Source organism: Balaenoptera ricei, chromosome 15 (assembly GCF_028023285.1).
Source record: "Balaenoptera ricei isolate mBalRic1 chromosome 15, mBalRic1.hap2, whole genome shotgun sequence".
NCBI lineage: Eukaryota > Metazoa > Chordata > Mammalia > Artiodactyla > Balaenopteridae > Balaenoptera > Balaenoptera ricei.
The window spans coordinates 50,722,780-50,744,248 of record NC_082653.1 but is presented as its reverse complement, the minus strand read 5'-3'; the positions used below and the strand labels follow the sequence as shown (position 1 = coordinate 50,744,248).

Here is a 21,469-nt window from a genome sequence, read left to right as displayed (position 1 = left end):
CAATGCAGGGGACACGGGTTCGAGCCCTGGTCTGGGAAGATCCCACATGCCACGGAGCAACTGCGCCCGTGAGCCACAGCTACTGAGCCTGTGCGTCTGGAGCCTGTGCTCCACAACAAGAGAGGACTCGATAGTGAGAGGCCCGCGCACCGCGATGAAGAGTGGCCCCCATTTGCCACAACTAGAGAAAGCCCACGCACAGAAACGAAGACCCAACACAGCCAAAAATAAATAAATAAATAAATAATTTAAAAAAAAAAAAAAAACACCATGAAGACATTAAAATGGCCCAAATCTAAAACACTGACAATACCAAATGCTGGCAAGAATGTAAAGCAACAGGAACACTAGTTCATCACTGGTGGAAATGCAAAATGTAACAGTTACTTTGGAATATATTCTGGTGGTTTCTTACAGAGCTAAACATACTCTTACCATGTGCTGCAGCAATCATTATACTTGGTATTTACTCAAATGAGTTGAAAATGTATGTCCCCAAAAAAAGTGCACATGGATGTTTACAGCAGCTTTATTCATAATTGCTTTATTCATAAATTGCCAAAACTTGGAAACAACCAAGATGTCCTTCAGTAGGTGAATGGATAAATAAACTGTGGTGCATCCAGACAGTGGAATATAGTTCAGCAATGAAAAGAAATACGGGGGACTTCCCTGATGGCCCAGTGGTTAAGAATCTGCCTGCCAATGTAGTGGACACGGGTTCGAGCCCTGATCCAGGAGGATCCCACATGCCACGGAGCAACTAAGCCCATGCGCCACAACTACTGAGCCTGCACTCCAGAGCCCACGAGCCACAACTACTGAGCCCGCGTGCCATAACTACTGAAGCCCGCCCGCCTAGAGCCCGTGCTCCGCAACAAGAGAAGCTATCGCATTGAGAAGCCTGCGCACCGCAATGAAGGGTAGCCCCTGCTCGACACAACTAGAGAAAGCCCGGGCACAGCAACGAAGACCCAACACAGCCAAAAATAAATAAATTTTGAAAAAATAAAAATATTAAAAGAAAAAGAAGAAAAGGTGGGGAGTAGATGAAACAAAGCTGTCAAAATGTTGATGATTGTTGAACTGGGGTGATAGGTATGTGAGGGCTTGAGTGTATTATTTGATTTCAGTGTATGTTTGAAAATTTCTATAATAAAAGGTAAAAAACAAAACAGGTCTTTAAAAAAAAAAAAAAGAAAAAAGAAATGTGCCATCAAACCCTGAAAGGACATGGAGTAAACTTAAATGCATATTACTTAGTGAGAGAAGCCAGTTCGGAAAGGCTATATACTGTATGATTCTGACTATATAACATGCTGGAAAAGGCAAAACTCTGGAGACAGTAAAAAGATCAGTGATTGCCAGGGGTTGGGCGCTGGAAACGATGAACAGGCAGAGCACAGAGGATATTTAGGGCAGTGAAACTACCCTGTATGGTACTATAATGATAGATACATGTCATTATATATTTGTCCAAACCCATAGAATGTACAATACCAAGAGTGAACCTTAATGTAAGCTATGGACTGTGGGTGATTAGGATGTAGGTTCATCAGCTGTAACAAATGACCACCCTGGTGGGGGATGGTAATATTGGGGGAGGCTGTGCATGTTTGGGGGTAGAGGGTATATGGGAACTCTCTGCACTTTCTGCTTAACTTTGCTATGAATCTAAAACTCTTAAAAATAAAATATATTAAATACACACACACAGACCATGAAGAAAGAAAAAGACAAGTCACAGAACAGGAAAGAATATTTCCACCACTTAAAACCTATGCACGTCTAGGGCTCTATGACCAGAAATCAGTGAGTAAAAGACCAGTGGCCCAACAGCACAGCAAATACTTGAAGATTCATTTCTCCAAAGAGGAAATTTTAACAGCTAGTAAATAACGCAAAGGTGCTCAGCCTCAGGAGTAATCAGAGAAACGCAAATAAAGTCATGGTACAAATCTCCAAGTCTGAAAATTCCGGATATTAGCAAGGATGTGGACCACTGGAACTCCTCAGTGCTAGTGAGAATCTCAGCTGACCAAACCCCTTTAGGTGAACAGCGTGGAGTTACCAAGAAAGGGAAAAGACAAGCTACAGAGCCAGAGAAAATATTTGCAACTCATAAATCTGATCAGGGTCTAGTATGAAGAATTTACAAAGAACTCTTACAAGTTAATAACAGAAAACGACTCCGCCCACACCCTCCCGTAACCCTCTCCCCTGGAGTGTGGGCTGCACCCAGTGACAAGGAGAAAACAGCAGGAGATGGGATGTTGCCTTCAGGATTGGTGACCAGACCCGCTGATCTGCTTCTTCCTTTCTCCTTCCCCCCATCCTGCGTGGAGCTCCAGCTGCCCTACGGGCAGGTCCACTTGACAAGGAACCCAGGTCTCTGGCCAACAACCAGTGTGGACCTGAGGCCATAGCCACGGATGTGAGTTTAGAAGCAGATCCTACCCCAGTCCAGCCTTGAGGTGACTGAAGCCCCGGTTGACACTTTTGCAGCCTGACTAAGGATGAGGTGGGTGGGGAATGAGGGGCGACAGCCTTGGATTTCTGGGACATTCCTGCTTGGAGAGACCCTGCCCTGCAGGGTGAGAGGAGGGGGCAACCCAGGAGAACCAGACTCCGTACCAGCCCTGCTGCTGCTGTCTCCTTGCCCTACACCGGCTCTCTGGCTGTTTCTAATCTTGTGCCTCTTTGGGTAAACGTGGAAGTTTCCAGGTTGCCCCTTCCCCATCACCTGCAAACCAGCAGCCTCTCAGAAGACCCCGAGTCTGATTTTAACTGATTTCTAGATACCTAATTATTGTTATAGATTTCTAACTTAATTCCATTGTGGTCAGAGAACATATTCTGTATCACCCAAATTCTTTGAAGTTTATGGAGAACTGTTTCTTTAAAAATTATTTATTTATTTATTTATTTGGCTGCGCTGGGTCTTAGTTGCGGCATGCGGGCTCCCAGCTGTGTTATGCAGGATCTAGTTCCCCAATCAGGGATCGAACCCAGGCCCCCTGCATTGGGAGCACAGAGTCTCAACCACTGGACCACCAGGGAAGTCCCTTGACGCTCTTTTAATAGGTGCATACATATTTATTTCTTCCTTATGAATTGACCCTTTTATGGTTATGAAAAAAAATTTTTTTTGGTGATACCTTTTGTCTTAAAGTCCACCTTATCTAATAGAAATATAGGCACTCCAGTTTCTCATGTTTATTATTGCATGCTGGGTCTTTGTCCATCCGCTTACTTTCAACCCATCTGTGTCTTCTTGCTTTTTTAAAAATCCAGTCTGATCATCTCTGCCTTTTAATTGGAGTGTGTAGTCCATGAATAATTAATGTAATTATTGATATGGTTGGAGTTAGATCTCCTATTTTATTATTTGTTTTGTGTTTGCCCCCTCTGATTTATATTCTTTTCCTCCTTTCCTGACCTCTTTCGGATTAAATGAATATTTTTAAATACCGTTTAATTTATTTATTGGATTTTTAGGTATACCTTAGCATTATTTTTATACTGGTTGCTCTAGGGATTGTAATTACATCTCTAACATTTCACAGACTATTTAGAATTTATACTGTGCCACTTCATGTAAGATGCAGGAATCTTGCAACCATGTAGGTCTGTTTTCTCCTTCCCCCTGTCCTGTCTGCTCCATTGTTTCTGAAGAGAAGTCATACGTTGTTTGAATTGTTATTCCCTTGAATGTAATTTTTCTCTGGATGCTTTCAATATTTCTTCTTTTTGTTTGGTTTTCAGTAGTTGACTATTATGTGCCTGGGTGTGATTTTCTTTGTACAATTTCTTCTTAGGATTCACTGAGCTTCTTGAATCTGTACATTAATGTCTTTCACCAAATTTCACATGTTTTTTCTGCCTCGTTCTATCCTTTTGGGACTCCAACTTTAAACATGTTAGACCTCTTTTCACCCCTGCTCGGGTCACTGCAGGGGGAGCCAGTGTGGGTGGCTTCTTCTCGGAGCTGGGGTCCCAGGTAGCCTCACCCACCTCTGCCAGCCCAGGGAAGCTGGTGAGGGCTGCCAAGGGGGAGCACTCAAACCAGAGCATCACTCTCAGGGCATCCTGCCCTGGCAACATCTTCTGCCCCTGTCACCCACTGCCACCAGTGGACCACTTTCATCTTTCTCATCTTCTCCTGTAAATTGCCAGGTTATGGGATATTTCCAGTGTCTTCTTTTGGACTGTCTTTTTTTCAGTGTGTGAATTTCCTTTCTATCTTAGGTATATTCACCTTTTATCACACATAGCACATGTTTTCTCCCATTTGTCTTTTGACTTAATTGATGACGTCTATCCTTTCACACTTTTTTATAATTACATAGCATTTTTAAAAATGTAGTCAAATAAGTAACTTTTGGGCTTCCCTGGTGGCGCAGTGGTTGAGAGTCTGCCTGCTAATGCAGGGGACACGGGTTCGAGTCCTGGCTGGGAAGATCCCACATGCCGCGGAGCAACTAGGCCCGTGAGCCACAACTACTGAGCCTGCGCGTCTGGAGCCTGTGCTCCGCAACAAGAGAGGCCGCGATAGTGAGAGGCCCGCGCACCGCGATGAAGAGTGGCCCCCGCTCGCCGCAACTAGAGAAAGCCCTCGCACAGAAACGAAGACCCAACGCAGCCAAAAATAAATAAATTAAAAAAAAAAAAAAAAAAAGTAACTTTTTCTTCATGTTCCCCGGTTCCCTGTCTTGCTCAAGAAATTCTTTCCCATGCCTGTATTCTAGGGGACATGTTCTAGTTTCCTTTTAATATTTTTATCATTTTATTCTTTTTTTTAAAATTTTGTTGGATTATAGCTGATTTACAGTGTTGTGTTAGTTTCAGGTGTACAATAAAGTGAGTCAGTTATACATATACATATACATATATCCACTCTTTTTTAGATTCTTTTCCCATATAGGTCATTACAGAGTATTGAGTAGAGTTCCCTGTGCTATAAAGTAGGTCCTTATTAATTATCCATTTTATATATAGTAGTATGTAAATGTCAATCCCAATCTCCCAATTTATCCCTCCCCCCTCTTTCCCGCCTAAAAATATGGAACGCTTCACGAATTTGCGTGTCATCCTTGTGCAGGGGCCATGCTAATCTTCTCTGTATCGTTCCAATTTTAGTATATATGCTGCTGAGGCGAGCACTATCATTTTATTCCTGACAGTTGACAACCTGATCCAGTTGGAGTTCATTTTTCTGTGTAGTGTGAGGTAGGATACAGAACCGTGTATTCGCAAGACCTCCAGAAGGGGCCTCCTGCCACTGGGCCTGTTTCCGTCTTCAGATGAGGCCTCCCAGGTGGGTCCTTTCCATTTTTAAAAAAATATTTATTTATTTATTATTTAGGCTGTGCTGGGCCTTAGTTGTGGCATGCGGGACCTTTTTGCGGCATGCATGTGGGATCTAGTTCCCTGACCAGGGATTGAACCCTGGCCCCCTGCATTGGGAGCATGGAGTCTTACCCACTGGACCACCAGAGAAGTCCCTCCTTTCCATTATTAATACTCTGTTACTTAGCAGAGTTCTCCTGAGCCCCCTAGATGGAGCACCGATGCCTCTTCTCCTGCCTGCTTGGGGAGCTTGGCCCGGGAGCCTCACACTGAGGTGACCCTCAGAGTGGGTAGGGCTGGTGGGGGACCGCTGAGCCCAGCCTGGGGCAGGGATGGATCTCGGCTGGAACAGTCTGCGCGGCTCAGTGCTGACCACAGCTGCTGTCCCCAGCATGATCTGGGTCAGTACAGTGCACTAAAATCGAAGCTCAGCAAAATCCAGAATTGGTCTCTGTCCCTTTAAATTGAGAACCTGGGAGCCCCCTGCGGCCACGGGTGAGGGGGGTCCAGCCTAGATTCCAGAGGAATAAAGGGTCTGTTTTAAGGGTTCACACCTGGGGCTTCCTCCCCCCACCCTCCCACCATGCCTCACCCCCCCCTTACCCCCCAGCATTCAGTGGCCTTGGGCTCCCCGGGTCAGCTTCTCTTCCCTCCCGAGTGGTAAACCCTCGCGCGCGCGCGCACACACACACGTACAAAGTTCGAAAGGTGCAAACAGGTATAGCCCCTCTTCCCAATCCTCAGCCACAGGATTCCCTTCCCTCCCCGGCTGCTGGATGCTTCCAGGCAGTCTATGTCTTTAAGACATGCAAACTAAAAAAATTTTTTTTCTACAAAAATGGTAGCTTTCTGAACACATTATTCTGCCCTTCCCTTTTTTCAGCTAATGGTCCCCCTGGTAGACCATTCCCAATTAGTACACAGAGCTTCCTGGTTTTCCTTTTACAGCCCACTGGATCAGTGTTTATAATACCACAGTGTTTGAATTTCGATCTGGGTACCCATGACTCTAATGCCCATTCCCTCATTACCAATATCTGGGTGCATGCTGCACTCGAATGCAGCCTCACTCCTCTGTGACCGTATCTGCAGGGAAAATGCACAGCGGTGGCAGGACTGAGGCTCCCGGGAGGCTCAGCAAACCTAAGAAAGTCTGTGGGCAATGCCACCCTTTCGGTAGGATCAAATTTTTTGATCTCTGCAGATTTGTTAGGTGAAAGAAGAAAAGCCTCTGGGTGCTTTTCAGTTTGCATTTCTCTAAGGAGGGAAATATTCATCTGCATATCCTTTCTAGGAATCTTCTCTGGTGGTTTGCTGTGGGAGAGTTGATATTTCTTATTTACTTGTAGGAACTCTTTATTAGTAGTAATCTCATTAAGATCGGCCCTTTGTGATGTGAGTTGCAAGTGTCCTCCCATTTGAGGCTTGTTTTTTGAGTTTGGTTATGCAGTTTTGCTCGTAGCTGAATTTCTATCTTGCCTCTAGCCTACTGGGTCACATGTAGAAAAGCCTTCGCTTCCCCTAAACTGTGAAAGTTTCCCCATGTTCTCTTCCAGTCCCTCCATCGTTTCCTTTTCACGCTGAAATCCTTAATCTGTTGGAATCTACCCGGATGTCAAGGGTGAGTGAGTCCCACCCACTGACGTGAATCGCCACCTTCACAGTGTACGAAATATGTACAAGGAGCCTTTTCATTTTTCCATGAAAGTGTTTTTCACACATACTCGTAGCGCCTTTGTGGTGTGACGCGCCGGGAGGCCGGCCGGGGAGCCCAGCTCCGGGAGGCAGGAGCCGGCGCAGGCTGGCCGGACCTCGCGCGGCGCCTGGCCCACGAGCAGGGACCGAAAGACACTCGCGTCCCGGGGTCCCCGCAGCGCGTCCAGAAAGCATATGGGGACACTCCGCGGCCGCTTCGAATCTCCTGCGCGTTCCAAGTCACGCCCCACCATTTCTCCCTCTGAACCAAGACCCCCGCGGCTCCCGGGGTCCCGCGCCACCCTTCGCCCCCATTCCTCCCTCCGCCCCACGTGTCCTGCGACCCTCCACTCCATCTCGCCCCGCCTCCCCCACCTGCGCCCTGTCGCGGGCCCGAGTTCCCCACCAGTCCGGACCTCCCTCCGACCCATTTTCCCTGCGCGCCCTCTTGGTCCCCGCGTCGCCCCCCGCCCCGCGTCGCCCCCCGCCCCGCGTCGCCCCCCGCCCCGCATCCTCCTTCAGATCGCCTTCCCCGCGCGCCCCGCGAGCCCAGCTCAGCGCCGTGCGCCCGGCGCCCCTCTCCGGCCCAGCTCGCGGCGGGGCGGGGCCTCTCAGGCGGAAGTGCCCGGGGCGCCGGCGGCTAGGACCGGCCCGGACGATGGGAATCCAGGGCAGAGGCGGCGGCTGGGGCCGCAGTGGCAGCCGTGGCTGCCCGAGCGGCGGCGGGGGTGGGCGGCCGGGTACGCGGGTCGGGTAGCGCCGGGCCGAGCGCGGAGCCATGCGCCGGGCTGGGACCGGGGCCGGGGGCGCGGCGGTGGTGGTGGCGGTGGCGGTGCCGCTGCTGCTGCTGCTGCTGCTCGCTCGGTCCCCGCCTGCCGCCGCCGGCGACGGCAAAAAGAGCGGTGAGCGAGCGCGGACCTGCGGGCGCCATCCCGGGGGCTCGGGCTGGGGGGCGGAGGGAGCAGCGGGGGGAGCGGCCGGGATTGTGAGTCACCTGGGGGCACCTGTGCGCTCACCTGGCGCGGACGTAGGGCCCAGGTCCCCACCCTGGGTTGGGGGCGCAGGGCGGCCCCTTCCGGGGCACCGAGTGTGAGAGCGGGCGGTAGAAGGGACACCCGCGCCCCCTCCTCTGTCCCCGGGGCCGGGTTCGGCCAGACGGTCCCCTTGGAGCGAGTCCTCCCTTCCTTCCTGCTCCTCCTCCTCCCAACGGGTTCTGGTCGGGCACGAGCCTCGCACACCAGGACGTGGGGGTGAAGTGGCCCAGGGGGACTCTTCTGGGACTCCAGGAGCTGCGGGGGGGAGCTGTGAGCTCCTGGGAAGAAACACTGGGCCGTGGGATTCCCGGGTCCCCATCTGGTCTGGGAGAGGGCCAGAGTTGGGAAAAAGTTGCTTAGATCCTAAAGTAGCAGCCGGGGTGGGTGTAATGCCTCCACCCCTCCCAAGGTGACCACCACCCTACTGCAGTCACTTTCAACAGCTGGCCTTGCTTGTTGGAGGCTAGACTCCCAGTCGTCCTCAGAACCCTAGCAGGCCAGAGTGGTTCTGAGAAATGGGCACCTCCGTGTTGTCTGGGAACTTCCACTCCCTTTGATGAAGGCCCAAGGAGGTGGCTAGACCAGAAGTTGCTGTCCTTGGGGTTCTGCAGGACACCTGAGGATGCTGAGTAAACTGCCTGATTCCTGAGGCCTTGGGCTCTCTGGTGACCAGGCTGGTGGGGCTGGGAGGGCCCAGATGCCCCACCAGGCAGTAGGCAGCTTATCCAACACAGCCTGGGGCTGGTTCCCAGCCCATCCCCCCTTCTCTGAAATCTTGCTTCTCCAAGCTCCTGTTTCTTTGAGGGTTGTGCCTCTGGTTTCTGAGCTTGGCACAGCTTGAAATGAAAGGCAGTTTCCCCGAGATGGGCCCCTGATGAAATTGCTCCATCGGGTACCGATGAGAAAGTCATCCTTACTTTCTCCTTTCCTCCTTTTCCGGGATCAGGGCTAGGTGAGGGGTCACTGATGAAGAGTTTATGGAGATGGAAAATCTGGGGCAGCCGCTCACCTCCCAGGCCTGCTAAAGTGATCCTGGTTTCTGTGTGATCCTGGCTTCTGGGGTCTCTGGGTGGGCAGGGTCTCCGCACTGTGTGCCTGTCCTGGTTTGGAGGATGTGGGACAGGGTGCCCTTACTAGGGTTCCCAGGACAGGCTCAGGGACTTTCTTTCTCCTACCCCCAGCCCTGTGTCCTTGGAGGGGGTTGTGGGCAGAGCAGGTGTGCATGTGGCTGGAGCTCCCTGATATCAGAAATGTGTCTTCCACATCTGGCTCAGATGGAGACCTGCAGAGCTGGGGGTGGGGTGCTGGAGGGGCTGTGTGGCCTGGGAGTGGGGACCCCTAGGTCTTAGGGTGACCTCTCTTATCTCTCATGCACCTGGTGAAACTTCACAGCCACCAGCTGGGTTGCAGGTGTCCAGGGCTGGCAGGGGCCAGAGGACCTGGCCACTCTCTGGTCAGGGGGCTGCACACTGCAGCGGGACCTCCCCTGCCTGGCCCCATCTAGAAGCTGGGTGCCCGGTGGGCTGGCTGACTGTTTCTCTAAGGCCCTGTGGTCCTGGGGTGGGGTGGGGTGGGGTGGGGTGGGGGAGGGCTGCAGCAGCCTCAGGAGAAAGTTTGTATTAGCTCAGTGGCTGCTAGTCTCCTGGCACTCAGGCCACAGTTGGCAGTTGGGACTTGGTGGCCAGTAGACACCTGGAAAGCCTGGAGTGTGTCCTATGTGATGCCTACCCCTGCCCAGCCCCCAATACCGGGCTCCTCCGAGCTCAGACTGGCTTTGCAAGTGGGCTGCTATCTTTTCTCAGGGTGTTTCCATGGTAGGGTCAGGAAGCTGGCAGGAAAGCCAGCTGCTCACCTGGTTCCCTTACCTGCTCACCTGGCCCACCTGGAAGGGCCCGGGCTTGCTGCTGGGGTGGTGTGAGTTGCCAGTTTCCCAGTGGGGCAGGGGGAGGTACCCAGCTCAGAGGAGAGGGAGACCACACCCTGCTGTGTCCACAATGCATTTCTTCTTAAAGCACTTTAACATCCATTAACCATGGAGGGAGGGGCAGCCAAAGGGAGGTGCTGTCCGACTCAGCCAACTCAGAGGAAGCTAGGACCCAGAGAGGGGAAAGGATGGTCAAGGTCACAGGAGAACAAGGCCTGAGCTGGTGCTGGGGCCACGCTTCCTACCATGCAGCCCAGGTGCCTTGTCAGCCACCCCTGGGACACAGAGAGCACCAGAGCATGCCTGTTCTGTGGGAGGCCTTAGAGGGAGGGTCTGAGTGGGCACCCTCACCCACTCATTGGGCAGGTGGTTACACCATGGGCCCCAGACACATGCTCCAGCGGTTAATGGACACTCCCAGGAGGGCCCTAATCCTGGGTGGGGCCGCAGGCCTCTGTGCCCAGTCCCAGCAGACCTTCAGAGCTGGTCTGGGAAAGGCTGGCATGACAAAAGGGGGCTGCAAGTGCAAACTTTTTGGAGTGTGTGGGGGAGGGCAGCTGGGGAGCCATGGAGGTGGGGGCCTGGGAGCCACTGCCAGGACTGGGGCGCAGGGGAGCCCTGGGCTGGGGCCACTCTGCAGGGGCTTGTGCCCACTGGAGCTGGGGGTAGCCATTCCAGCCTAGGTCCCCTCCCCACAGGGTCTCTGCCTGCCTCCTGTCTGGGTGAGGAGGGATGACGGCTCTGGTGCAACTGTATCCCAAATCATGGCCTGAGCAGGTGGCCAGCCTCCAGACCTGGACTCCCTGGCCTGTCCAGTGGAACCAGGATCAAGGATGCTGGAGCTGGGGAGGCTCAGAGGAGGTGGGGGAGAGTGTCCTGGCGTCTAGTGCCCAGGGCAGTTGTGGGGGCTCCCGCCCTGACCACTTCCTGTGCCCTTCAGACTCCATCCCTCAGCCCTGGATGTGCCAGGGCTGCAGTGGAGGGAGGGGAGGGGGGGCTGTGACCAGTGTGGAGAGGAGCTGCCCTCTGAGTGGGGCTCTTCCTGCTTCTAAGGTCTGAGACCGTTGGGGTGATCGGTGTTGGGTGGCTGTGGGACTCGTTGATAAGGGGTGGCTGGTGGGTGGGATGTGGAGATCTGGGGAAAGTTGGCAGAGGAATGGCTGTGGGGGACTGAGCCTGTGAGCTAGAGATCGTTGGCAGGGCTGGAGGGGTTTAGAAAGATGGATGTGTGGACGTGAGTGGGAACGTGATGCCTGAGTGAAAACTTCTGAGCCCTGGGCCCTTGCCAAGGGCTGGGGGGGAGCAGTGACCTTTCCGAGGTCAGAGTGGGCATGCCAGGCATCCCAGGGGCTCCATGGCTTCCCTCGCCCCTTCTCTCCGGCCCAGGCCAGGCATGAGGGCCTCCATCTTCTCCCCAGGGGAGGGGGATCCTGGGCACCCTGGCCTGGCTGACAGCGCCTTCTCCGCAGATGCCAGGCTGGTGTCGGAGCAGTTTTCGCAGGCCCCGCAGAAGCTGGCTTTCTACAGCTGGTATGGCAGCGCCAGGCTCTTCCACTTCCAGGTGCCCCCAGACACAGTGCTGCTGCGCTGGCTGCTGCAGGTGTCCAGGGGCAGTGGCCCTACCTGCACCAACATGGAGATCACTGTGTAGGTGCCCGCCCGCCGCCCCTGCCCCCGCCTGAGCCGCCTGGGCCGACACCTGAGCCTGCCCTGCTCTCCCTGCCTCCAGGTACTTCCGCTATGGTGCCCCTCCCGTCATCAACCCACTGGGCACCAGCTTCCCTGACAACACCTCCGTTCAGCCCTCCTTCCTCCTCAAGATGCTGCACAGCAACGCCTCTGTCAACATCTCCCACCCAGCACCCGGGGACTGGTTTGTGGCCGCCCACCTGCCCCCCTCATCCCATAAGATTGAGGTGAAGGTAAGGGGGCTCCCTCCAGGGACAGGGGGTGGGCAGGACCCCACAGTGCGTGAATGGCCAGTCCCTATTTTTCATCTCCCCAGGGCAGACTTTGCTTGGGGCTCTGCTGCCCAGCCCTGCCACTCCACCCTAGGGCTCTATGGTCCAGCCCTGACACCCTCCCCCCGCAGGCTCTCTGGTCCAGCCCTGCCTCCCCCAACCCTAGGGCTCTCTGGTCCAGCCCTGCTGCCCCCTCCTGCTTCCCCTTCTCCCCTGTGCCTGCTCTCTCCTTAGGGCTTTGTTCCCACCTGTGCCTACATCTTCCAGCCTGACATGCTGGTCGTGCGAGTGGTCGAGGTCTCCATCCTGGAGCCTGACGTGCCCTTTCCACAGACCCTCCTCTCCCACCCCAGCTACCTCAAGTGAGTGGAGGTTTGGTGGAGTGGGTGGTACTGCTGTCCTCACTGCGGGTGAAAGCGGTGGGTCTGTGTCTCTGGGTCGTGCTAAGAAGTGGGGGCCAGGTGTCTCGCCCCCTTTGGCTACCACTCTGAGGGTGAAGTATACGGGGAGGTTGGTTGAAGCCGCAGAGCCCAAGTGAGGCCGTATCCCCTTGGCTGCAGAGTCTTCGTCCCCGAGTACACCCAAGAGCTGCGGCTGGAGCTGCAGGGCTGTGCATCCAACGGGAGCCTGGGCTGCCCTGTGCGCCTCACCGTGGGCTCGGCCACCCTGCCTGGAAACTTCCAGAAAGTGCTCACTTGCAGCGGCCCCACCCAGGCCTGCCGCCTGCTGCTGCCCTCACCACCCTGGGACCGGTGGCTGCAAGTGACGGCCAAGAGCCTCGCAGGGCCCCGTGTGTCTGTGGCTTTCAGTGCTGTGGCTGCCCTCACAGGTGGGCTGAGCAGGGAGATGGCTCTGCCCCCTGCCTTCCGCCCTCAGGCCTTCCTCCAGCTGAGCTCCTTGTGGTCCTGACAGCCTGCAGGCCGTGGAGTGTGAACTTCCAGCACCTTCTGCAGAGCAGCCCAAACCAGAGCAGCAACGCCTCCACCGGTCTGCTTCCCCCGACCCCCAGCTACCAGGACCTGGACCGGAGGGGCAGGGTGGGCGGCAGCCCCTTCTGCCTCAGGAGCTTCCCCGTCCTGCGGGAAGACGTGGACGTGGTATCCGTGCGCTTCCAGCCCCTGGACAGGGTCTCGGTGCTCGTGCAGTCAGACATGCCCTCAGTGATGCGGCTGAACCTCAACACGGGCATGGACAGCGGGGGCTCCCTCACCATCTCCATGCGGGTCAACAAGGTACCTTGGTCCAAGAACCCCTAGAGGTCCGGCTCGGATCAGGGCCCAGGGTCCAGGGCTCAGACCTGCCTGGGCAGAGCGATGCTGCTCAGGCCTCCCTGTGCCAACTTTGGCACGGAGACGGGATTGGGGTGGCCTTTCGGGCAACAAAGTGAGCCCGACAGGCGTTGGGCCAGAACAGGCACCATCTGAGAAACAGAAGGCCTGTTCTGCGGGGCAGCAGGTCCCCGTTGGCAGGCCCAGGGCTGCAGGTAGGGTCAGAAGCTGGGTGCCCCAGGCCTGGCGGGGAAGGGTCCTGGTGGGCCCTGAGCCAGCGGGGGCCACAGAGAACGGCACCCAGCACCAGGGGTGAACTTGAGGTGGAGGCCGGGGACTGACCCTGAATGGCCTCCTTTCCAGACTGCGATTGCCAACACCTCAGTGGTAGCCTGTGTGACTGCTGCCTCACCCTTGCTCAGCTTCAACGCTTCGCTCAGCTGCACCACAGGTATAGGTGGCATCCGGCCCCGGGACCAGCAGGCCCTCTGGCTCCCTATGACCAGGCCTTCCTCCTCCCCTGCAGCCTTCTTCCAGGGCCACCCCCTGTCTCTGAGTGCCTCTTCTCCCACGGCCAACCTCATCATCCCCTACCCAGAGACAGACAACTGGTACCTCTCCCTGCAGCTCATGTGCCCCGAGAGACCTGAGTAAGTAAACTTGAGGGCAGCCGGCCAAATCGTTGCGCTCGGGACCATGGACAGGGCTGCCCGTATCCCAGTTTGGTGCTGACCCAACTTCCTGTAAGCCGTGCAGGGTCAGTTGCCTTTTGGGAGTTCTAAAGGGTTCCCCACCTCCACCTGGCCACTCCTCCCGTGGCAGTTCTGAGAGTCCGGACACAAGCAGGGGGACTGGTCCAGGACACAGCCCCAGACAGGCTGGTACTCGGACAGCGGGAGGAAGAGGGGCATCTTGGCCTCGCAGAGCTCGTGGCTGCTGTCCTCCAGGGCTCGGAGCTCGGGGGCCTCAACTCTGGGTTCATGTGTCCAAGACCCTGCTGGGAGCACTGGTGGGGGACTGACCGGCAGACCTCAGCAGCCAGCCTTCCTATGGCCCCTTCCTCGCAGGGAGTGTGAGCAGGCCTCGGTCCTCGTGGAGACCACCTTGTACTTGGTGCCCTGCTTGAACGATTGTGGACCCTACGGCCAGTGCCTCCTGCTGCGCAGACATGGCTACCTGTATGCGGGCTGCAGCTGCAAGGCAGGTGAGGGACGGTCCTGATGTCTCCCCCAACTCGTGCCCTTGGCCTCCCAGCCCTGTGCCTTCCTCTGGGAGCCCATCCCAGCTCTGCCCCCGAAGAGCAAGGACAGATGCCCCCTTCCCGCCCCTACCGTGCCCCCGTGCGGACACAGAGAGGCACCCCCAGAGCTGGTACTGCCTTCTGATCTTGGCCTCCCCTGCCCACACCTACCCACACTGGCATCCACCTACCCACATGTGCCCCACACCTACCCACACCTGTCCCGGCCTGCTCAGAGGTGAGGAAGGGGCTTCTCTGCAGGGCCCTGGGTGAGGGGCGGGCCCTGAGGTTCCAAAGCGCCCCCTGCCGAGCCTGCCCCACTTGCCCGGCTTCAGCCCCCTCTGCGTTGCCTTGGCCCACAGGCTGGCGTGGGTGGAGCTGCACAGACAACAGCACAGCCCAGACGGCGGCCCAGCAGAAGGCGGCCGCCCTCTTGCTTACCCTGAGCAACCTCGTGTTCCTGGCCCCCATCGCCATCTCCGTGCACCGCTCCCTCCTGGTGGAGGCCTCCGTCTACGCCTACACCATGTTCTTCTCCACGGTAGGCCTGCTTGCTCCCCTGGGGGTGGTAGGGGGACCTGGGCTGCCGCTCACCGCCCGGCCCCACAGTTCTACCACGCCTGCGACCAGCCGGGTGAAGCGGTGCTGTGCATCCTCAACTATGACACACTGCAGTACTGCGACTTCCTGGGCTCCGGAGTGTCCATCTGGGTCACCATCCTTTGCATGGCCCGGCTGAAGGCCGCCCTGAAATACGTGAGCGATTTCCTGATACCTGGGGTCTGGGCTGTGGTGGGGCGGAGGCCCTTGTGCGCAGTATGTCGAGGGAGACACCAGAAAGGGGGTATGGCCGCTGCCCTTCGAAACCTCTTGTACTAACCAGTCGCCTGCTAGAAGAGGCTGCCTCCAGTTGTGAAGGGACTGTGTCAGCTGCTCGGAGGATGCCAGGAAAAGAAGGTGGTGGGCAGGGTTGGGCGAGGCCTGTCTCTCTCCCAGGGCCCCATTCAGAGAGGAGGCCTGGAACCCCAACCCTGGGCCAGACCTCCCTGAGAAGCGCCCAGCTGTGCTCCTGGAGTCCCTGGTGCTGAGGACACTTTGGGGACTTTTCTGCTGCAGCCGGGCTTGGCTGATGGAGATGCGTGCCCTGGTGCCCTGCCTGCCCAAGTTTGTGCCCCAGAAATTCACCTGTGGGGAATTCCCTGGCAGTCCAGTGGTTAAGACTCCGTGCTTTCACTGCTGAGGGCGGCGTGGGTTCAATCCCCGGTCAGGGAACTAAGATCCCGCAAGCTGTGCAGCGCGGCCAAAACAAAACAAAACACATTAGAAATCCACCTGTGGATGGACCCTTGGGACTGATGGATCCCAGCAATGCAGGAGCTGGAGGAGGGGCACCTCCCTCCCAGCCAGCAGAGCAGGGCAGGGTGTGCCAGTTGCTCCAAGGGGACTGGCAGAGGTGCTGGGGGGCAGTAGGGACAGTGGGATGACCAGCAGGCCCAAACCACCTGCTCCTGCTGGACCTTGTGCCATCAAAAAAGAACCAGGCCTAGCGCTCCTGTGACCCTGCCATCGTCCCTGTGTTTTGCCCAGGTTCTGTTTCTCCTGGGCGCTCTGGTCTTCGCCATGTCCTTGCAGCTGGACCGCAGGGCTGCCTGGAACACAATGGGGCCTTGCCTCTTTGCCATTGTGGTCATGGTCACCATGTGGGTAAGGAACTAGGGCAGGCCTGGGGTCCTGCCCAGGCTCCCTCTCCTGGTAATTGGGGTAAAAGAGCATGGGCTCTCCATACACGCTCGCTCTGGGAGGAGAGAGCATGGCCCCTCATTTTGGCCATGTTCTCAGTCCTGGGTCTGAGTCCTCCAGATCTGCCGAGGGCTGCCAGTGGCACCCACAGGGGCTCAGTGTGGCTTCATGCCCAGGGCCTGGGCCTGAGGAACCCATAGATCTTTGTGCCCTTGAACCCCTCCAAGCAGCCCACACTCCCAGACCTGGGCAGGCCCCTGGGAGCTGTGGCTGCAGCCCCTGTGCCAACACTCGTGCGGTGGTTTTCTCCAGGTGTACCGCTGTGGGCGCCGGCGCCACTGCTACCCCCCATCCTGGCAGCGCTGGGTCTTCTACCTCCTGCCCGGCATCTCCCTGGCCGCTGTGGCCATCACCATCTACACTTCCATGATGACCAGCGACAACTATTACTACACCCACAGCATCTGGCACATGCTGCTGGCAGGGAGCGCAGCCTTCTTGCTGCCACCACGTGAACAGCACACCAAGCCTTGGGCCTGCTCCCAGAAGCTCACCTGCCACTATGAGATCTGCAAGAACCACCAGGACGAGTTGTACACAGTGACATGACACAGCCAGCTTGGGGACACCTGCAGCTTTGATGATCTCTCCAGCCAGGGGCAGGACCAAGGGAGAGGGACCCTGTCCAGATCCATTTCCAACTGAATAAAATTGCCCTGAGCACTCTTTTGCTTTCTCCTGCAGAGGAGAGGACCATACCCCCAACTCCCTTGTGCCCACTGGCTGCCAGCTGACTCGGTCCCTCTGCAGGTCCCAGCTGGTATCTGCAGTGGCCCCTGGGGCCTGGGCCTGGCTGCCTGGAGACCACAGGTACCATGTGGGGTCAGGCTCTGAGTTCTTCTGGCTTGGGGATGGTTGGAGGGAGATGTGGTGTAAGAGTCCCCCATTGCCCTATTCCCCTGTGAGGCTGTGGTATGAGAGACCCAGGTGGGCCGAGGAGGCCTGAGCCCACCTCCCATGGGCCCCTGCCCCGTAGGCTGGGAGCTATGCCATCCCTGGCTCATTGACACCTTGTGCCCCTGAATGCCAGCCTGCCTCGGGCATGGGGATGCCCCCTGCTGATACATTTGCCATGGGAAGGAGTGACCACATTTACCAGGGAGCTGATGGCACTGGGGTGTCCATAAGGGCCAGCTGCCATGGGTAGCAGGGGGGAGGCTGACTTCTGGCTGTCCAGCCCTCCCCCTTTACTCCCTTTGGCTCTCAGTTTTGGAGCTGCAGGCCCCTGAGATGAGCTTCCTGGGGAGGGGGCTGCCAAGCTGCTCTGGGAGTGCTTGTCCCATCTTTGTGTCCCATTGACCCCTGGGTTCCTGGGCCCTGCCTAGGGAGCATCTCCTTGAGTTACTCCCAGGAGAGAAGGTGATGGCTGCCGGCCCGCACTGGCCCAACCACACGTTTGGGGAGGGGGCTCCTGGAGACCTGGCCCTGCCTTTCTCCTTCCTCTGTGGTGGAAGCACGGTATCGCCTGCTGACTGCCCCAGGAGCAGTGCCCTGCCCCTCCCTAAGGGGCTGCTGTCTGTGTGAGGGTGCTGGACAGGGCTGCTGAGCCCAGGGCGGGGGGCACGTACTCTCCCATCTTTTGGCCCTGGCGTCTTCCCTTCTGAGTCCTGTCCAGGCTGCGGCCTCCCTGGAGGCTTCCCGCACCCCCAGTCACCCAGCACTTGGCCACTGGAGCATTCTCTAGGCTTGTAAAGTGGAAACATTTATATACAGTATTTTGGGGAGGAATTTTTTCAAGACATTTAAGACGTATTTTTCTGTAGCTCTGATTGCACTGTGATTAGTGAATTTAATATTCTACATGATGTTTCAAGGCAAAAGAGTTTTTACATTGTTTTCTGGGCTCCTTCCGGGAGGAGGGGAGGTGGGACCGAGAATGACAAGTCCCTGCTCCCAGGAAATGGGCCCACACTTGCCGACGGTGCCTGCAGCTGCCGCCGTCTCCGCAGCGAGTTTTCCACGGTCCCTAAAGACGGGAAAGGGGGCGGGACGAGGGGGGGCGTTGTAGACCGACCGGCTTTGCAGCCAGTCAGCGGCGGGTGGAAGGCAAGGTGCCGCGGCACGACTTCCGGTTCCGGGGGGGAGCGGGACTCAGGTAGGTAGGTGGTGCGGCCGGCTCTGGAATCGGGGTCTTGCGGTGGTTGGGCAGCCCGGGGTCACGCGGCTGGGGTCGGGGCCGCGCGGGGGCACGGGGTCGAAGTTGGGGCCGCGCGGGGGGCCGGGCGCGGGGGTGACGGAGGCGGAGCCGGGGGTCGGGATGGGGCTGGAGGCCGGGGGCGGGAGTCGGGGGATCGGGCCTCTTGGAGTTACGCGGCTGGGCTCGGGGCCGCGGTAGAGGCGGCGCGCCGGGGGCTGGAGTCGGGGGTGGGGGTCGGGGCCCGCGTCCGGCCGGGCGCGCGTGACGGTGGCCCCTGCCTCCTGCCAGGCTCGCCACGATGCCCCTGCACAAGGTCCCGGTCGGCCTGTGGAAGCAGCTCCGGCTGCGGGAGGGCATCTACTCCCGCCTGCCCCAGCACTACCTGCGTTCCTTGGAGGAGGCGCGGACGCCCACTCCCGTGCACTACAGGCCACACGGGGTCAAATTCAAGATCAACCCCAAGAACGGGCAGCGGGAGCGCGTGGAGGACGTGCCCATTCCCGTTCACTATCCCCCGGAGTCCCAGCTGGGGCTCTGGGGCGGCGAGGGCTGGGTGCAGGGTCACAGATACGTCAGCAACGACAAGGTGGGTGAGCAGGACGGGCTTGAGTGGTACTTCCTGGGCCTCGCTGCCTTGCTCCGGGCTCCGGAGGTACCTGGACAGTGAAAGGGACCCCCACCCCTCTGGGAGAGGGAGCTTACAGTCTGGTGGAGACACAGCTCCATCTGAAGAGTGTCCTCAGGAGTAAAAAGTCACAGTTTCGGTAGCCAGATCGAGTGTATAGATGAGGAGCCCTGTGTGGTGAGAAGAGATGGAGAATGAGGTTTAAGGTCACCTGTCAGCTTGACCGCCATACTTTCTCTACTCCTCGTGACACCTACAGGGCTGGCATTTAGGAAGGCCGAGAGGCTCACCTGGGAGCCGGTCTCCTGAGTCTGCCCCCTGAGCTGTGTTGCCTCTGGTGGGGAGCCTGGGGGAAGGAGGGGGCTTATGTCTTTGAGGCCTCCTAGGCTAGCGTCTCCCTTTGCCTTTGGCCCCTTGGTCCCTGGTTTGGGATGTGATGACCTGTGAACCGTGGAGTTATGGTCGTGTGTGCGGTGTGTCTGGAATAAACACCAGCAACTTGGGCAAGGTCTGGGGAGAAGCTGACCTCTGGGTGGGCACCTGGGTCCCCAGGTGGGGACTGCTTCATGCAGCTCCACATGCCCAGTCTCCCCACTCCAGTGTGTGGGGAGAAGCAGCAGCGCTCACCAAGTTTCTTGCCCCCTCAGCTCTCCAAGAGGGTGAAGAAGGTGTGGAAACCGCAGTTGTTCCAGCGTGAGCTTTACAGTGAGATCCTGGATACCAGGTTCACCGTGACCGTGACCATGCGCACCCTGGACCTCATCGACGAGGCTTACGGGTTTGACTTCTACATTCTCAAGGCAAGCAGATCTGCACCACGCTGGGGTTCCCTGTGAGATATAAACGGGACCATGTCCCTTTCTGGGCAGCCCCAGTGGGAGTCCATCACTGTGGACGGCCATCTTGCCCATGTGGCCAAGAGAGCACAGCTGCCTCCTTCTCTGCTCTTAGACCTTCCTCGCTTCTGGTCTGGGTGCTGGGGCTGCCCACCCCGCCTAAAGTGCTCCACCAGGCTGGCCTGGGGGCTGCCAGCTGCTGGGGAGGAAGCTGGAGGGGCCGGCTGGTGCGGTGGGCAGGGCCCTGCCCGCAGCACCTGGCCCCATGCAGAGCCTCCTGCCAGACCCCGAAGGAGGACCTGTGCTCCAAGTTTGGGATGGACCTGAAGCGAGGAATGCTGCTGCGGCTCGCCCGACAGGACCCCCAGCTGCACCCAGATGACCCCCACAGGAGAGCGGCCATCTACGACAAGTACAAGGTCAGGGCTCCAGCCTTTACTTACTGTTCCTCGTGGGCCCCCTGGCCGGCTGCCCACCCCTGACCTCACCCGCGAGCCCGTCTCTGTCTGCCCAGGCGTTTGTCATCCCGGAGGCAGAGGCCGAGTGGGTTGGCCTGACGCTGGACGAGGCCGTGGAGAAGCAGAGGCTCCTAGAAGAGAAGGTGAGCATGTGTGAGCACCAGCTGCCCTGCCCTCTCAGGAGTGGGCACAGCTGCCAAGCAGCAGCCCCTGGGGTGTGTTGACAGGGGCACTGGGTGGGCTTGGGGAGGCACTGCTACCCAGCGGGAGCCGTGGGCTGTGGTCTCCGCGTGGCCCACTCCCTCCCCTCCAGGTCCTGACCCTCTCCTGCCCCCCCTGGCTGGTTTCGTGGATGGGAAGATGGATAAGAGCTGGATGCTTGGCACCATCAATTTCTGTGGCCACCTAGTATTCCGCAGGGTCTGCCCAGTACTGCACTGAGGCCTTTTGTGTCTGTCCCCTGGAGGAGTCTGGAGCGTGTGATAGCTGCCAGGACAGGGGGCCCATCGTAGCTGCTGCCCCTTCTCTCTGCCCGGAGTCTCTGCAGCCAAGGCCCCTGCGGCCCCTCTCCCACGAACAGAGCACTGTCCTCTGGGCTGGGGGCTAGCGGATGGCAAGTAGCCTTGCTTGACCCCGTGGCCAAGCAGGAGGGGCCTGGTCCTCTCATGCTTGATTCCTCTTGGTGTTTGGTCAGCAGCTGGATCCCCACCCTCCCCAGAGCGCCTCACTGTGACCTGTCTTGTCTCTCTAGGACCCCGTTCCTCTGTTCAAGGTCTACGTGGAGGAGCTGATTGAGCAGCTTCAGCAGCAAGCGCTGTCTGAGCCGGCAGTGGTGCAGAAGAGAGCCAGCAGGACGTAGCCGCACTGGGACCTGGGCCTGACAGCCAGGCTCAGCACCCCGCCCCCTTTGGCACTGTGGACAGAGCCTGGGGTGGTGGTGAGGGCCACCCGTGGTCGTGTGTGCTGGCCGTGCAGCTCCCGGGTGGGGTGGGCTTTGTGGAGGCCCCAGGAGGTCTCTTGTCCCAGGATCCCCAGAGGCCTGGGGCCCTCTCGCTGCCTCTGTCCCCCCCTCCCCGCAGTGGAGGCCCTGCCAAGGCAGGTCACCACCCTCGGGGGAAAGTGTGAGTAAAGTCTGAGCCGGA

The 21,469-nt window shown here is 57.6% G+C and overlaps 2 protein-coding genes and 1 non-coding gene across 8 annotated transcripts; 2 read left to right on the top strand and 1 right to left on the bottom strand.

Moving 5' to 3' along the window:
• Positions 1-5,056: 5,056 nt before the first annotated feature.
• On the bottom strand, positions 5,057-5,163 carry LOC132350071 (U6 spliceosomal RNA). Its single transcript, XR_009497825.1, has one exon. It is a non-coding gene; the product is annotated as a U6 spliceosomal RNA (small nuclear RNA).
• Positions 5,164-7,723: 2,560 nt separating this feature from the next.
• On the top strand, positions 7,724-16,937 carry PGAP6 (post-GPI attachment to proteins 6). 4 transcript variants are annotated; one of them, XM_059898380.1, is made up of 13 exons: positions 7,728-7,946; positions 11,472-11,649; positions 11,732-11,924; positions 12,231-12,325; positions 12,524-12,792; positions 12,876-13,195; positions 13,595-13,682; positions 13,758-13,881; positions 14,299-14,435; positions 14,834-15,012; positions 15,081-15,227; positions 16,059-16,175; positions 16,524-16,937. In XM_059898380.1, the coding sequence occupies exons 1-13, from the start codon at positions 7,823-7,825 to the stop codon at positions 16,818-16,820; spliced, it is 2,268 nt and encodes a 755-aa protein (XP_059754363.1). In that variant the 5' UTR covers positions 7,728-7,822; the 3' UTR covers positions 16,821-16,937. The 4 variants fall into 4 exon arrangements, with proteins under 4 accessions (XP_059754360.1, XP_059754363.1, XP_059754361.1 ...); XM_059898378.1 differs by having other exon boundaries at positions 7,729-7,946; positions 12,198-12,325; XM_059898381.1 differs by lacking the exon at positions 7,728-7,946 and adding an exon at positions 10,266-10,368 and having other exon boundaries at positions 12,198-12,325.
• A 1,378-nt stretch (positions 16,938-18,315) lies between these two features.
• On the top strand, positions 18,316-21,469 carry MRPL28 (mitochondrial ribosomal protein L28). 3 transcript variants are annotated; one of them, XM_059896158.1, is made up of 6 exons: positions 18,316-18,366; positions 18,697-18,994; positions 19,681-19,833; positions 20,154-20,288; positions 20,384-20,470; positions 21,079-21,469. In XM_059896158.1, exons 2-6 carry the CDS (start codon positions 18,707-18,709, stop codon positions 21,184-21,186), a joined length of 771 nt encoding a protein of 256 aa, XP_059752141.1. In that variant the 5' UTR covers positions 18,316-18,366; positions 18,697-18,706; the 3' UTR covers positions 21,187-21,469. The 3 variants fall into 3 exon arrangements, with proteins under 3 accessions (XP_059752141.1, XP_059752142.1, XP_059752143.1); XM_059896159.1 differs by having other exon boundaries at positions 18,347-18,370; XM_059896160.1 differs by lacking the exon at positions 18,316-18,366 and adding an exon at positions 18,385-18,408.